General features: G+C 42.3%; 1 protein-coding gene across 2 annotated transcripts in view; it reads left to right on the plus strand.

Annotated features, from left to right (window-relative positions):
- The first annotated feature begins 2,719 nt into the window (after window positions 1-2,719).
- Window positions 2,720-16,671, plus strand: part of prex1 (phosphatidylinositol-3,4,5-trisphosphate-dependent Rac exchange factor 1) — a 109,761-nt gene continuing 95,809 nt past the window's right edge. For both annotated transcript variants that reach the window (XM_074642925.1, XM_074642926.1), the window contains exon 1: window positions 2,720-3,130. In XM_074642925.1, coding sequence (XP_074499026.1) covers window positions 2,984-3,130 — 147 coding nt within the window. In that variant the 5' untranslated portion in view covers window positions 2,720-2,983. The remainder of the gene's footprint in view (window positions 3,131-16,671) is intronic.

Here is a 16,671-nt window from a genome sequence, read left to right on the forward strand (position 1 = left end):
GGCAAAAAATTGCCATTACAATAACAGAATATTGATTCATATTTGATCTGCGCTGCCTAGTTTCACCGTTTGTTTGGAGTTGGCAAGTGATTGACAGCTGCTCAGAGATGGCAAGACTCCAGCTCGGCTCTGATTGGTTGTTATCCTCCGGTCTGTGAAATCTTGCAGATGCCATTAGGAGCACCGGAGGACACGGAGGCACGTGATTTTTTAATTCAGATTACCTTTCCTATGCACTATTGTCAGGATATAGTGATTGTTTTTTAAAAATAACTTTTTTTTTAATCATATTTGCTCTGATTCTACCCACTGCAGCTTTAACTGATGGACGTGTCCCCTCCAGAAGCAACTGAGGCTCTATATTTAGATCTCAATTACTTTTATTAGTTAAAGCCAAAATTATACCTAAATAAAATGCAGACTTTTCAGTTCTGAATATTTGCAGCACAAACAGAATGGATGTGGCTTGTGGCATCAACAGTGGTCTGTTGTATGAGTGCAGTGAAACAAGCCGGATATTAATTTGATAAAACAGCCAACAGTTCCAGGGCGAGAAACTCCTGCCACAGCAGGTATGCCTCCACGCCCTGAAGCTGTAATGAAATATTAACGTACTGTAACCGAATTATTATTTTACTCGGTCTACCATGACGACAGGTCTTTGATTTAGCCTAAGCTCAACAGTTAGAGCTTTTCACCTTCTTTATACATGGATGCACCCTGTTTGCATAGGCCTACTGTAGCTACACCAACAACATGTTCACAGAACTGGTTTAAATTGAGAAATTACCGTTTGAATTGGTATTAATACTGCACAAAAACAACCCATCCGTGATCCAGACACATAATAATGACAATAGTAGCACGAGACCAACAGCCCAGGAGCATATCGGGCACGAGACTCAAATGAGCCCTCATTCAATATGGACATATCGGAGTCAAAATAGGCATTTCAAATTAATGTGGTCGACCTGGCTTTGTAAGGGAGCGTGTTACCCGTTAGAAACATGGCTAGAAATAGAAAGTGAGATGTTTATCTGTTTTACACTGTGCTCATTCTGCAGGTGAAAGCTGCCCTTGTGCCTGTATCCACCAGAGGACGCCTTCCTCTTAAACATAGCTAACACTAGCTACAGGTGGGATTCTGTTGTGACAGGTAGGGGCCTAAACATTTAGCTAGCTAGCTAACTTACTCAAACATTATTTTAAATATTTAATAGCTTTATAGGTCATGTTCCTCAATTAGAAAACTTTAAAAAAACATTCTAGGTACATTTTCATAAAACCTTGAAGTCTTGTCATTTTGACCTGTAGTTCTGTCTTAAAGGTCCCATATCATGCTCATTTTCAGCTTCTTACTTGTATATTGGGTTTCTCCTAGAACATGTTTACATACTTTAATGTTTAAAAAAACCTTTATTTTCCTCATGCTGTCTGCTTGAATATACCTGTATTTACCCTCTGTCTGGAACGCTCCGTTTTAGTACATTTCAATGGAATTGCAACAGAATTGCATTGCTAGGCAACAGCTTGGGTCCATGTTTACTTCCTGTCAGCTGATGTCATTCACATACACTGCAACAGGAAATAAACTGGGACCCATTTAGAATGTTTAAGTTGGCAACTTTGAAACGGTCTAAAGATTGTAGATTTGTGACATCACAAATGGACAGAAATCCTGACGGCTTGTTTCAAAAGCTCAGTTTCTGAATACGGGCTGTGTGTATTTCTCTGGATTAAGCGTTTCGATACTTTCACAGTATTTATATAGAAATGAAACCTGCTTTATAATATAAAAGACATGAAAATGTCATTTTTTTACAATATGGGACCTTTAAATTGCTAGCATAGCATTTGACTAAGAAGAAGGGATGCTTACATTTGAATTGTGTTTCAAAGATTTTTACAAACAAAGTGATATGTTTATCTTCTTTACACTGTGCTCATTCTGCAGGTGAAAGCTGCACTTGTGCCTGTATCCACCAGAGGACGCCTTCCTCTTACCTATAGCTAACTAACACTGGCTACAGGTGAGATGCTGCTGTGACAGGTAGGGGCCTAGCTAAATATTTAGCTAGCGAGCTAACTTACTCAATTAACATTATTTTAAATATTTAATAGCGTTATAGGTCGTGTTCCTCAATTGAAAGACTTACTTAATAAATATTCTAGGTACATTTTTCCTAAAACCTGGAAGTCTTGTATTGTGGTTCAACTGGTCTTTTAGAAAGATGGGCTAGTTATCTCCACTTAGCCTGACAGTATAGCCTGTATCCATCTCACAAATTGCATTTTATTGTGACTGTAGGACTCAGTTTAGGACTTTATGATGTGAATTAAAGTATTTGTTTTAGTATTTTATTTCAAGTTTTAATATATTTACATGGACTTAGTGTGTTTAAGGCATTCTAGTTATCTACTTCTCTGAATTTGTTCATTTTTAGTTCTCATATGATATTACTTGTTTCCTGTTGAGCCACTTTAACATGAGGGACAATGTACATTGCTATTTTTAATATTCAGTAGTAGGCTGACATTATACTACAGTAGGCTAATGAATGGAAGCTGCAGTGAGCAGGCTGCAGGCTACAGATGTGTGTGTTTGTTTGTGTGCTCACTGCAGAAGTGATCTGTGGCCCCCCTGTGTGTGTGTGTGTCTCTCTGTCTCTGTGTCCCTCCTCCTCCTCCTCCTGCTGCTGCTGCTCTCTGCCGTCTCTCCAGTCTGAACTGATCTACTGTTCCTTGCTCTGCTCTCTCTCAGCTGGTGTAGCGACCACACAGCCAGGCTCTCTCTCCGCTTGTTGTTTGGTACTTTTGGTGAACTTTATCTCCAGTGTGCGTGGTGCGTTGCAGCATCACTGCTCCTGAGGGCTTTTTGGGAAAACTTGCTGCTGAAAAATGGACTGAAGCAACAACTCAGCAAAGTGTGGATACTTAGTGAAAGAAGAGTATTTGTGTAGCCTCTCTGAGGGTTGAATTAACCATGATGGAAGAGGACGACGGGCATCATGAGAACGGGATCCGCAACACCAAGGAGTCGGACCGGCAGCAGCGGCTCCGGCTCTGTGTTTTAAATGAAATACTGAACACCGAGAGGGATTATGTCCGGACACTGCTCTTCCTCCAGTCTGTAAGTTTGACATCACCTTTCTCACGTTGCTTGTGTCCACGTCCCGCTCTCTCCTACGCGGACAGAACGTCACGCCAAACCCCGATCATAAATCATGAAATTCAAGTTTATCTTTCCTTTTTGACCAACATACACATTGTATGAGACAACTGGTGATATTTTATGAAATGGCAGGCTACACTCTTCAATTCGGCATATATACAGTACATGCAGTGGCACGCGTTGTAAGATAAAATCAACTTTAATATTTCCCCCCTGCTGTAGCTTTACGGACCGGGTATGAAGATAAAACCACCTGCGATTTGTCTTGGGTTTGGCGTGACGTTTTGTACACAAGAGTAGCTCCCCTGTTTGTATTCTAACTTTTCAATCCCATGTTATTGTTATATATATAAACAGGCTCCAGAGTCAGACACACCTCGCAGCTGTGATTTGGAGCTTTTGTTGGCGGCACAATGTGTTTTTTCTTCACACAGACTTTTTATTGACAGCTTTATTCTGAAAGGGCAGGCTGCTGGAGAAGCATAGCTGTGTCTAACTTGCTTCATCTTAGCCTAATGTTATCAATGCAAATAGAAACATATTCCTTGGAAGATCTGTTACAATTTAGGCATGGGGGGTTTCCATATGGGTATGAATGCTTGGGGGCATCATTCACACCTCTCCATTGTGTGCTAAGGCTCAGGTTCAAAACAAGCAAAGAGCTCAGAGCTCAATCCACACTGGCTTTGCAAATAAATAGATATTCATGAGTATTCAACACCACCACACCTCCTTTTTCCCAGACAGAGATAAGAAACCATTTCAGTGCAGCTACTTATTCGCTCATTGTACATCAGCTGGCTGTGATGAATGAACGTCCTGGTAATTTTACACGCTCCTTTCAGCCACCAACACAGTGCCAGTGTAGATGTCTCCCACCTGCAGGAAACTGTTCAATTTGTCACTTTTGCTTGTCATTTTTCGTTGTCTTTCTCCTCCCCTCATCCTTGCCTTGTCATCTGTGGTACTCGCACAGTGCAGGTGGTGTCTGCTTCCAGCTGAGACAAAGTCAGCGTGTGGTTAACTCCAAATTGGCTGCATTTATCGTGACAGCAATAATGTGACTTTACTATCATGCTTCATTGCTTGCTGTAGGGAAATCTCCTCTTTTGTTGCTCCCCTCTACAACAATGTCAAAGGTCAGCAACAAAACATAACCCTTCAGCTGGAAGAGATTCAGGCTCTCATACTCGCTCTGCCACCCTGCTGACTCAAAAGGTGAAAAGGCAACCGTTGATTGTTGTGAACGTTACTTGCCGTTTCTTAGGATAATGCTTATGATTCAGTTCATTTTCCACTGCCAAGCGTTTGTCAAACATGGTCATGGTTCCCTCTTTCTCTTGTGCTGTCACGTGTTAAGGAACTTCCTCAAAGTTCTTGAAATAAATCGGTTCTTCTGTACAGACGGTTCACAGTAGCCTAGTGTCACAAAGATACTAAATGATCATTACAGACTTCAAGTCATGATGATGCAGTACTTTCTCCAGATCATACCAACATAATGTAGCTTCAAGATGCAACCGCATCCTGAACTTTACTTTACTGAATGGATTTAAACTCTACCACATTTAGCGGCCAATCTCTGTGGCACTGTTTCCTTTCCTGGTTACACAAGATGCAGCCAAAGCTTATCTTCTGTTACAAGACAGACCAGGCAGCAAAGGGACATGCTTTGACCTCCCCCACCCCCCTACCTCCCCAAAACCCAGTTCTAACATAATGATAAAGACAAAGCCCCAATGATTTATCAGAGAAGTCTGGGAGCTTTTTCCTGTGAACATCTGAAAGCTGTCAGTGCCAGTGCCCTCCACCATGCTCCTCCCCATCATCACATCAATTGGCATGTCTTGATTTAAGCCATCCGGTGTATAACCAGAGGGGAGTCAGGCTCCCAGACTGAAATTCTGTTATCACCTGTGTCTTTGCATAGAATGCCCTTTTATTCACCCTAAGACTCCAGTCACACAGAGTGTCAAGATTTAGTCCATATTTTCCATTGTTATGTTATGACTATAGTTTTCTTTTTGTTGGGATTCATGGTAGGGCTGGGCGACATGGAGAATATCAAAAATCACAATATTTTTTACCAAATACCTCGATATTGATGTTGTGACCATATTATAGGTTTAACTTGACCATTGGTGCTTTTACAAAATATTTACACCATGAGGTTTTTTGATAGATAATCATCAGTAACGTGGATATAATGACTAAGTGTAAAAGACAAATAATATAACAGCTAGAACAGTCTGGTAAATTCAGAAAATGACATCAATTTACTGTAATGCAACCTTTAAAACCAGGAAAATACAACACTTATGCCATATTATGATATCTAAAATCTAAGACGATATCTATCTCTCATATCACAAAATATTGATGGTTGATCGATATATTACCCAGCCCTAATTCCTGAGGATGGTATTCCACTGTTGCACATTTGCAGTTTGATAATAAATGCTTATTTCTGGTACTCAATTCAATGAATCATCCTTTTTAGTTTAAAAAAGGATATGCAAGTTATGTGCCATTGCTCTGTACTGTAAACATTTTTTGTATCATCTTGTTATAGTGTTTCTGTAGACTGGAATAGATGCATAAGATTGCCCTCATTACTAGTCATCTTCACATATGGGCACACACTGTGTAAACAAGTCTTGATGCCAAGCATGCTGCTCTGTATTAATGCACCCTATATGTGATAGTATATGCTGTGCGTACATTGAGGCCATAACCAAATCCACTGAATCTCCGTATGGAGGACTTTGTGGCATTGAGGCTCAGTGGTTTAGGTTGCCGAAGGAGTACATTGACAAGAGAGAAGCACCACCAATCCTCTGCAAATCCCTCCCATGCTCTCCGTCCAGGGTCCAGCTGAGCCGGCTCCTCTTTCCTCAGTGGGAGCCGAGGCTTTGTCACCACGCAGCTCACTGTGGTGTTGATAAGGGAAGTCTGGCTGTGGGAGCTCAGAACATATGGTTTCAGTAAAGATACAGAGTGGTTCAGGGTGGGGGGTAGGTGGGTTGGGGATGCATAGTCCTTCAGTGTGAAGAGGCTAAAGCAGTGATGGGGAAGGAAAAGTGAGAGTGGTTCTAAAATCAGATTGTTTTCTGAGCAGTTATTTGTGTTTCAAAGACATATTTTTGTGATCATAAGTGATATCTTTCACATATTTAGGTGTCTGCTTTTTGTCAACCTGCCTCCTCTAGTTCCTGCATTTCCCCGAATGCCCTCTGACAGGTCACAGAGCATGTTTGATATACTGACGCATTCTTCTGTGAGTTATGTATGTGGTGACAGCGGGGATAGGGATAACAAGGTGTTTTCCCCCAGTCAGTAAAAGTGAACTGCCTCTATGACTGAAAACACAACATGGTTTGAGGTTGCAGTGCTTTCTAGTCTCCTGATGCCACAGTGCTATTTGTTGAACATCAGTGCAGACCGTAAAGTTTTGATTTGTGGAACTGACACCACAGCGTGACATATACTGTTGATGTTTAGATAACTGAAACATCTTTTGCTGTTACACCGACCGGACATATCTGGACATGTCTATATTTAACTTTAAAGTTACCGTGATGTTTAAGTATATTGATTTTTGGCTGGAGTGCTGAGGGCAGGAGAAGCAGTCTCCCAATGCATGGTGGGAGTGTTGTGGCGAGTTGGAGAGGGTCTGTATTAAATCTCAACTTCATGCAAATGAGCCCGTCCAGCGTGACGCGTCCAGCTCACGAAACTTGGCCCAAGCTGTCAAACTAGGCGATCTAGTTCTAAAATGAAATGAGATTCAGCAGTGGCATATAACCTATTTCTCACTTAAAATGTTTTGAGAAGTAGATTTTGGTGGATTGTTTAGACGGAATAACAGAAAGTTTATGAGCAGGCTGCCATGTTGCAGAAAACCAGGGACCAATCAGGTGCATTCAACGATATGGTAGGCCTACGTCACCGCTTGAACGGAGTGGACATGTACCGCTGGATTTAACATTATAGACTTGACCACTGACTATTTGTGTAACAATTTAACCACAAATTCCCAGACTGATCATACACGGTCCAGCCATATACTTGGAGTCTTGTTTATGTCGACCCCATCAGCTTCTTTCTTATCTGTAGGCAACTGACAGTTTTGTTTCCCTCAGTCTCATCGGGGTTTCCCCCCCCATGTCCAGGACAGAAATTGAACAGTGGCAGAATGGCAGCTAGCTGTTGAACGCCCACATCACTCTCCATTGCCTTATCGCTGATTTATTTTCCACCTCCCTTTGTGCTCCGTCACAACCTCGTGGATCTTTAGCCCCCGTACAGAATCACTTCTCAATCGCTGTGATTGCAAATGACACACAAAAGAGATGGTTATCCGGCTTTGGCATCTCAGCCATTCTGCATGTCACTCATCCCCTGGCAATTACCAGCGCCAACGAGCTCATCCAATGTGCTGGGGGGAAGCACGTAGGGATGGTGGGAGGAGAAGAGGTGAGAAGGGGGTTGGAGGGTGTGAAAAGAGGGATTAGAGGATTCATTTTGCTCAGTGTTATCACTGCGAATCTCCAAATCTATTGCTTCTTTGAGGTAGTGAGTGCAAGCAGTCTCATTTAAACAAGCTGACTCCTGCTCAATTCCAAATTTACGGTGATAACTGCTCTTTTCAAGCTATTGTTGCAGCAAATTCCTTTGTTTGTGTCTGAATCGATCATTTCTTTGTGCCATAGATTACTGGGGATTTTCTTCAGGGCAGCGCTTTGTTGATTTAATCCAGGCAACTGGATTTTCCCCGACATGATCCACCAAAATGTAGGCTATCTATGACTATAATACGGTCAGTGGCGTCATACCCGGTAGACGTGAGGGATTTTCCTTCAAAACCATAAAGGGGTTTGCCTTTCTGAAAGCTGACGTCTTTTATATTTTTTTTACCACACTGACCATGATGTCTCAGTGAATCCTGTCCAGTTAAGTGGAATCCTGTGGCCAATAAGTTCGTCTCCTTTTTGACCTTCCGTCTCGAGTCTGAGCAGTGTGAGACTGAGAGTAGTGTGACCAGGAAGGTCTCGTCAGTGCTGCAGGATAATAGGAAACATCTGGAAATCCTGCCCCTGTGACCTTTGCTTTGGGCCACACACAAGTGAGTTTACACATGTCTCATACCGACGTGTGTTTGTGGGGATAAATTGTGTTGTGTTTTTTGTGTGTGACTGCATGCACACCTTATAGCTGCAGATCTTTCTCTTCTTTTGCTGTCGTTGACTTGTCAAATACGTCCACTTGTAGTTACTGTTGACAAAACTCACTGAGCAAACAGGATGACGCGTGTGCATGCATACAAACACATTATCTGACTGGTGCCCAGGAAGACAGACGTGCAGGAAGCCAGCCTTGAGCTTCCTCTCCAAACTTGAGCTACCTCTTTCCTTTCTTTTCTTTTCTTTTTTTTTTTTTCTCCGCTCCATCTCTCCAGCCCTCCCCACTTGGTGGGAAAGACCAGCATGAAGTTTCTCTGGGCAAAGGGGGGTATAAATAGCTTCAGATTCTAACTCTCATCTTGGCCACATCGCTAGTGGTTTCAGTTCACTGCAACCTCAGCCCCACTGAAGTCATACAAACACAGGCACACATCACATATATAGCGAGAGTGGAAGGGAAAAACAGCATGCGTAGTCCTAACAGCAGGTAGAACAGTTACTATGGCTGACTGCTGGGGTTTTGTGAGGGTTTTTTATTATTACTGGGCTTTAAAGCGTGCTGCTTAGTAAGACTTGAGAGACAAGATCATAGACTGTGTAAAGATGGACGACCTGACAGCTCCCCAAGAGTGAAGCCAAAACATCTCGATCGCCCCCCTGGTGGCTGGCTGCACTATAGGTCCCGACCCCTCTATGGGACGTGGGCCAAACTAAATAGTACACGTCAAATACATTTTTCCTAAACATGGTTTCTGACATTTTAGGTAGTTCTTATCACGCTGATGTATGTTCAAGTGTTCATTTTTCTGATAAGTTTGTTACTTGAGTTACTTGATGCTATAAAAAGGGGGTGAGACGTCATGATTGGCAGCTGTGATTCTTAGCTAACAAGCTGCGGCCGTGCTCGGCAGCTCGCGATTGGTTTCGGGTGGGACCTCAATACTGCGGTTCCACCACCCAATCACTACTGCGCAGACTCTGGCTCCAAATGACGTCAAAATCTCAAGAAGGAAGCTCCCCTATTGACATACTTGTCAACCCTCCTGATTTTCCTGGGAGACTCCCGTTTTTCATTGTTTTTCAATAACGGGTTTCAGAGCGCAGTGGTGCCGTTGTCGCGTTGTGTTTGAAAGGGCCTTCAGTGAGTGAGAGAAGGAGAGGGAAATGGAGAGTAGCTACTAAGAAAAATAAATACTCAAGCAGGGGCAAAAGAGTGAATGAATGAAAACTGATGAATATTAGCGTAGTTTATACCAGAGATTCACACAAGTTTACGCCAGAGGGGTGATCATTCAGAATTATTCCGTTTTCTTTCCTGAGAATTTAAAGTAGGCTAGGCCTATTTAACCAAAAAAGGCTGTTGCAGTGTACTCAGGCTATTATTTTGTTATTTTCATTCTTTAAAAGTCACCAGAATGCAGGAAACAACACATTTTTTCGAGGGGAGGACACCCAGGTCCCCCCGCTTCGGTTTTGAAACCATCCCTATCTTTGAGGTATCGAGGTTGGCAAGTATGCATATCGGGGATATTTTGGCTTCACTTCTGTACAGTGGGAGGAAGTGGAGATGCGTCGTCCATCTTTATATACAGCCTATGGATGGGATACAGAGTCTCATCATGTATCTTAAACCCCCAGATTAATCAAACCATCAAATGCTGGAGGTGATATTAAGTTGGGACATATATGCTGGTGATCGAATTAAGCAAACAAGATAGAGAGATAAACATTTTGTCTTAAAAATACTGTGACCTCCCTTTTGATTAATCGTGCCGGATGTAATCTACAGGTTTTGGATTTTTGGTTAGATAATGTTCAAAACAACTTGTCTTTCTTGGCCGTCTGTTTCTAAACCAGTGCCCATTGTCAGAGACATTTACACACTAAGACCCGAAACACTACCTTAACCTGAGGTCAATGTTTTAACTTGCCACTTGTGCATCCTTCCATCTCACTCTGGATAATTGGTACCTTGTAGTGCAGCTTTTGCCATAGTTAACAGTGCCAGACTAACTCATTACAATGCAGCGTGTTACATAAATGGGGGTATATGCCAGTTTCCAACTTAATCTCAGTGCTTTTCTTTAAAGTCATGTGTGTTGATAAGCCATTTCTTTGAGGCATAAGACTGCAGCAGGAATTTTAAGAATTCAAGTTAACAAGTCTAAACCACTGTAACACCCAGAGGCATGATGTCAAAAAAGCACCCCCCCCCTCCTTCCCTCCATGAGATGCTTTCAGATTCTTACAGATGTGAATTAGCATAAGAGAAAAAGTAATTTTACATGATCAGTGTGGAAGGATGTCTTCTTGTGAATGTTGACTTTGCCACCCTTTTGGCTACATTAAGTATTTAATGGATTAGATGTTTCTCTTTGAGTAGTTGTGTTATGCAGTTAAGGAAGTGGATCTGTTCAGGAGTGTGTGCTGTGGAATCTGAGGTTTTATGGAGGTAAGAAAGTCATGAACCAGAAGTCATCAGTGTTATATCATCTTGCTGATCTCTGTGTCAAATATCAGACCACACAATGACAAGAATGCTGAACAGAGAGACTTTTCCGATGCACTGTTTGGTTAACAGGGAGCAAACACCGAATAAGAGACACTACCACCGTGTATGTGAAAAGCTCCGCGAAGTGCTTGTCAACAGGCTGATATACGATACAGTGGGTGACCTGGCCTGGATTGTAAAAGCACGGCAACATGAGATCTCTAATGTCTCCTTGGAGATCATGACCCGGACAAAGTTGGTACAAGTACTTTCTCAGGGTGGATACCGGGTGCAGTAACTGTGCAGCATGTTTTTGAGAACACTCTTGAATAGGAAGGATGGATACCTGTAGAACGACTTGGTAAACACTTTCCCCTGGGAGCTTCCCATTCGGGGTTTACGAACCGTGGTCAGCAGGCTTACAATGTTTGTTTGCTTTCTCAAATACAACCAGATGTGTGGCTTCGTTCCGGGTCAGAGGTCATTTGCCACATAGAAAATTGCTGAACAACAAAACAACCATAAACAACTTAACACAAAGCATCTGAAATGGAGAGAATATGATAAAGATGTTTGATAAATGCTTGGGCTAGATTACAGGACTGCTGACGTGTGTTGCCCGATCAGGGCGGGTCAGACTGTAAATGCCTCTTGTGCTGTCCAGCCAGGAAGCTGCCTCACACGACACAATGGGACTAAGAAGGAGTCTTACACACACATCACACACTACCCAACACAGTCCTAAGGAGGTCTTCTTTTGTCTCTCGTTCACAGATTTATTTTGAAGTGGACTGATCCTAACCCATCTCATTTGAAATGTTTTCCTCCAAGTAGAATTAGTTATCCAGCATGGTATGAAATTAACTTTTTTCACTGCAAGTATTTTTTTTTTGTCTGCCACTCTGAAATTTTATCCGCCACTTTTGAAATCTATCTCATTCAAAGAACTATATTTATACAAGTTTCTCGCCAAAAACAAAATTGTACAAGTTTACATTAAAACACATCATGATAATGTTAGAATTTACCTTCGCCCAGTGCTTTTTACTGAATAGAGCTTGAACGCATCATGATATAACTCAATGGAACCTCCATTAATATTAGCTGTTAGCTCCGTTAGTTAGCCAAGTGGGACTGTGCTGCCCACCGGCTGCTAACCGCTAACGTTACTCCTTCTGCCAAATTCAACACAGATTTGTTGTTCACAATGTAGCATTATCAAGGAGAAAATAGGGTGCGTCCCCTCATGTTTATTAGCACCACGCTACTTAGCGTTTCTTTCTCTCCGCCATGGCTCTGGTCCCAAACAAACTAAAACACGATACAGGGTACATGTGGTGTTACATCATTGTGCATGTGTAGCTGTTGGAAAGCAGCAATAGGAGGAATCGATAGTCTCGGAGGCATCGGACAACTAGGAACCGATTCTCGGTTCCCTTTTCCCTGTTCGCCAAAGTAGTGGACGGCCTCACAATTTTACCCCGCCACTGCCCACGATTTACCCGCATTTGGCGGGTGGCGGTTGCTAATTTCAGACCCTGTTATGGAGCAAGTGGACTCCAGAATCTTAGATATGTGCACGGGTGGGAGATGTGTCTATGAATCATGCTTCCTTTCCAGTTCATTTTTTTTCTTTTTTATCCATTACGTCTTAATGTAGTCTCACTTCCTCTGACACACTCTTGGTGTGCGTTTTGTGACAAAAGTGAATGAAAAGTGTGTCTAATGATGCCTTGTTCAGCCAATAGAGCGTACTGTGTGTGACAGCCTGAGTGAGTGGTGGAACGATGTAAAGGTGGTGGGAAGATGCACGGGAGACAGAACGATGCTGGATCCACATTTTTAGTTAATTGCTACGACAACGAACAGAGTTGAAAACAAGGAACTGCTGTAATGTTCTCGATCATGATTGTCACTTTGTTAAACATTAGCTTTAATTCACTTTACCAATTAGTGGAGATCTTTGCCTATTTATGTTATTTAACCCCACGAGTTAAAGAGGCTGCTGACTCTGTTGTTATAACTGTCCACGACAGCTGCTAACAACTTCCTGGGCCTGGTTCCTAAGGGGCTTTTATTTTGCCGTTTGTTCAATATGAACTAACATGGCACGATTTAAAGGCTTGAGTCATACATGCTTGAGCTGTTACTGTGATGGTTTTGTTGTCACATGCCGACAGGAAACCTTTTAGGAAAAGGTACTACGTGTTTTACATGATGGATTACCACAGCCAGTTTTTGGAGATTTTGTGCCCCCATCTGTGATTTACATGACCCTTTACAGTTTACAGGATGGACATGTGACAGAAAAAACAACAACTTGTGAGTGAATGGAGCCCTTGTTTAAAGGGCATGTAACCCGGAAGGAGGTTTCCTGTCATCATATGATGACATGTGATTCAGTTTAACGTTTGAAATTCCACGATGTGTTAGCTTTCTGTTGTACTTTTGCTTTCACTCAGATGGAATATTGTGAATCAAAACGATCCTAGAAGCATCACTTACAGAAGTGGAAACTAACGCAAGCGCCTTAGCGGCTGCCAAAAGGAGAAGTTAAGATATAGTGCAGGTTGCATCAGTGTTCTCAGAGATAGAATACGACTTTTTCAGACAGAGAGGGCTTTAACTAGCTGCTGTCTGTCTGCCCATTAAATACTGTTCTCTATCCAGTTGGTAAATAACTGTTTGAGACAGACGTAGTGGGTGTTTTCTGTGATCTTCCCCCCTGCTTTGCTAAATGACCATTATTTTGTGGTGTGGGACACTAATTTGGTTCTTTACCACCATTTTCTCTCTGTCTGAGCCCCTGACACTGTTTATGTCTGCCCAGCTGAATGCCAGGTGTGGCATACTTAGTTTGGTTTTGCTTGGTTATGTCACTATCAGGGCTGTCAATCGATTGAAATATTTAATCACAATTAATTGCATGATGGTCCATAGTTAATCACGATTAATCACAAATTAAAATGTACCTTAAACCCTCTTATCAACATGGGAATGGGCAAATATGCTTGCTTTATGCAAATGTATGTATACATTTATTATCGGAAATCAATTAACAACACAAAAAATGACAAATATTGTCCAAAAACCCTCACAGGTACTGCATTTAGCATTAAAAATATGCTCAAATCATAACATGGCAAACCCAACAGGCAACAACAGCTGTCAGTGTGCTGACTTGACTATGACTTGCCCCAAACTGCATGTGATTATCATAAAGTGGGCATGTCTGTAAAGGGGAGACTCGTGGGTACCCATAGAACCCATTTACATTCACATATCTGGAGGTCAGAGGTCAAGGGACCCCTTTGAAAATGTCCATAACAATTTGTCCTCGCCAAAATTTAGTGTAAGTTTGGAGCGTTATTTAACCTCCTTCGCGACAAGCTGGTATGACATGGTTGGTACCAATGGATTCATTAGGTTTTTTAGTTTCATATGATGCCAGTATCTTTAGAGTGGGCCCGCTACAACCTAAGAATTGCAAGTTGCGTTAATGCGTTAAAGAAATTAGTGGCGTTAAAACGAATTTGAATTAACGCATTATTATTGCGTTAACTTTGACAGCCCTAGTCACTAAATGATGTTTTTTGTTGTTATGAGACATACATGTGTACATGCAGGTATAATGGAAAATGATGGAAATTGCTAACTAACTGTAGCTTAAATGATCGGCTGCGTTACATCTCTCTCCGTAGCTGCTCTCTGGTCTGTCGGAAGCTTCACGTCGTCTCTGATGGCTCACTCAACACCATACTCGCCACACTCCGATCCAGACTATGATTCCCTACGTCTGTCAGCACCAAAAAAACTTGCATCCAAACGTCCAGATGGCCTCTGCAATCTGGTCCATGATGTTATCTCCTGATCACCACATGTCAGCCCCTCAACAGGAAAGCCACTTAGAAAAGAAGACACACAGACAAACCTGCGCTGAGTGTCAAACACTGGTAGTGATGAAATTAGGTTATTATTTAACCGAGATGGATGCTGAGCTTTCTCTGTGAAGAGAATATGTCACTTCAGTGGTAGTTGAATATAAATAAACATGTCAAATATAGACCATTTTGACAGATTTACAGGTTGAAGCAGATGGCTGAGTAGCTGGCTGTTAACATTCAGTGTGCAAATGAGGATACAAATATTTAGACTTATGTCTTTCCAGCACACTAATATGCATCACATGCTTACATTTCCATTAGGGGAGTATGTGAGCGCGAGCGTCGGGTGCTTCTGTTTTTTTTGTTCTTATAGAGGTGTAATGCGTGACAGAATTGAGAGTGAGTCTATAACTGTGTGACAGAAGCTGCCTAACAACCTGGAAAAGTGGAGACATCATAAAGGATATTTATAACACATTAATTACGTACAGCCGCTGTAAAAGTGGGAGCATCTAGCTTAATGAGATGGCTCCTCAGTTTGACATGCTTCATGCCAACTTGTCCAATAAAAACTAGACGTGCTCAGAAGATTTAAATGTCTGCAGCAGTGAAAGTCTTTGAATTTTGATGGACTGACCCGAGCTGAGAGATTTGTCATCGGAAGTGTTATTGAAAGTTTGTATTTCACATATTCATCATACATCCATTAATGCAACAGAGCTGACGAAGGCGTGATGAGTAGGCAGTCTTGAACAGGAAGTCTCTGGTCAAGTGCTGACTGTCTGTCCTCTGTGGTCGAGACACGGTCTCATCCCCCCGTAGTGTTCAGTTTCCGCCCATGTGAGCTACTCAAAGAGCCCCGAAGTTTAAAGTCCTTCAAAGCGGAAGTGAGTGAGAGTGGGAGAAAAAAACAAAAACTGGACAAGACTCAAAGAAGACTTTGTGTTTTGGTGATTGGCTCGGCCAAAAAGGGTTTCTCTTGGAAGACAGCGAGGGACTGGTTGGCGGGTGAAGGGGAGCTGAGGGAGTTTGTGGAGGGTTGGGGAGAGATGTGAATTACGGCTTCAGAGAGAAAGTAGTCTGCTAAGGTTTGCTGGGGTCCCTCATTGTGGCGACGCCACGGGCCATTCTCTGGCTCCGCTGCACTCAGGCCACAAAGAGGGGATTTCTTCATTTATTTATTCAATTTCATGCCATGTCGACCCCAAAACGGCCCCCATTCCCTCTCCAAAACTGCCCTGTCCCCCCTTTGTGGCTGGTTACCGCAATCCTCTCCCCAAAAAGAGAGACCCTTAATGGACGCATTGTTTTTAGCTTGTTGTTGTTTTCTCTTGGATAAGGAGGGGTAGAGAGTTTGAGGCTGGTGTCCTGAGAACTTGCATAGAAAAGTCCTGAATCTGTGGATCTGTGATTCTGTTTAAGGGTTGTTTCAGTAGGTGTGGGAACCGTGGCGAATTGAAAGGGGGCTCTCAGGGCCCGCTAGAAACACTCTGACAAGCGTTAGAGCTTGTGCTTGATATACGGGGTCTCTTGTGAGATATCTGAATTAAGTGAGATGGCCCGGCATTGTTGCTGAATGCTGATGTAGCCATGGGCAATCAGAAAAATGGTCCACTTTAGTCTCTTTACGGAGAAGCTGCTGGAATGAGAGAAGTCTACTCCCGAAAAAGATAATCAAGTTTGGTATTTAAAAATCAAAGCAATGATGTGCCTAGAAGGGTGCAATCTGATTGGCCAACTAATAAAGAGACTAATTCAGTTATGAGCTGCTCTATAAAATGAATTGTTCCATCAAAGAAATGTGTGTAGCCATTACAGCACCTTGCTATTGATTATATATTACATGTAAAATTGCATTTGCTCTCTGACCAACAGGAAGTACAAAATCCATCAGGTCAATTTGTCTCATCATGTTTCTCCGGGTTGCACAAGAGTATGTTC

The sequence above is a fragment of the Sebastes fasciatus genome, chromosome 8, assembly GCF_043250625.1.
Source record: "Sebastes fasciatus isolate fSebFas1 chromosome 8, fSebFas1.pri, whole genome shotgun sequence".
In the NCBI taxonomy this organism is placed as follows: Eukaryota; Metazoa; Chordata; class Actinopteri; order Perciformes; family Sebastidae; genus Sebastes; species Sebastes fasciatus.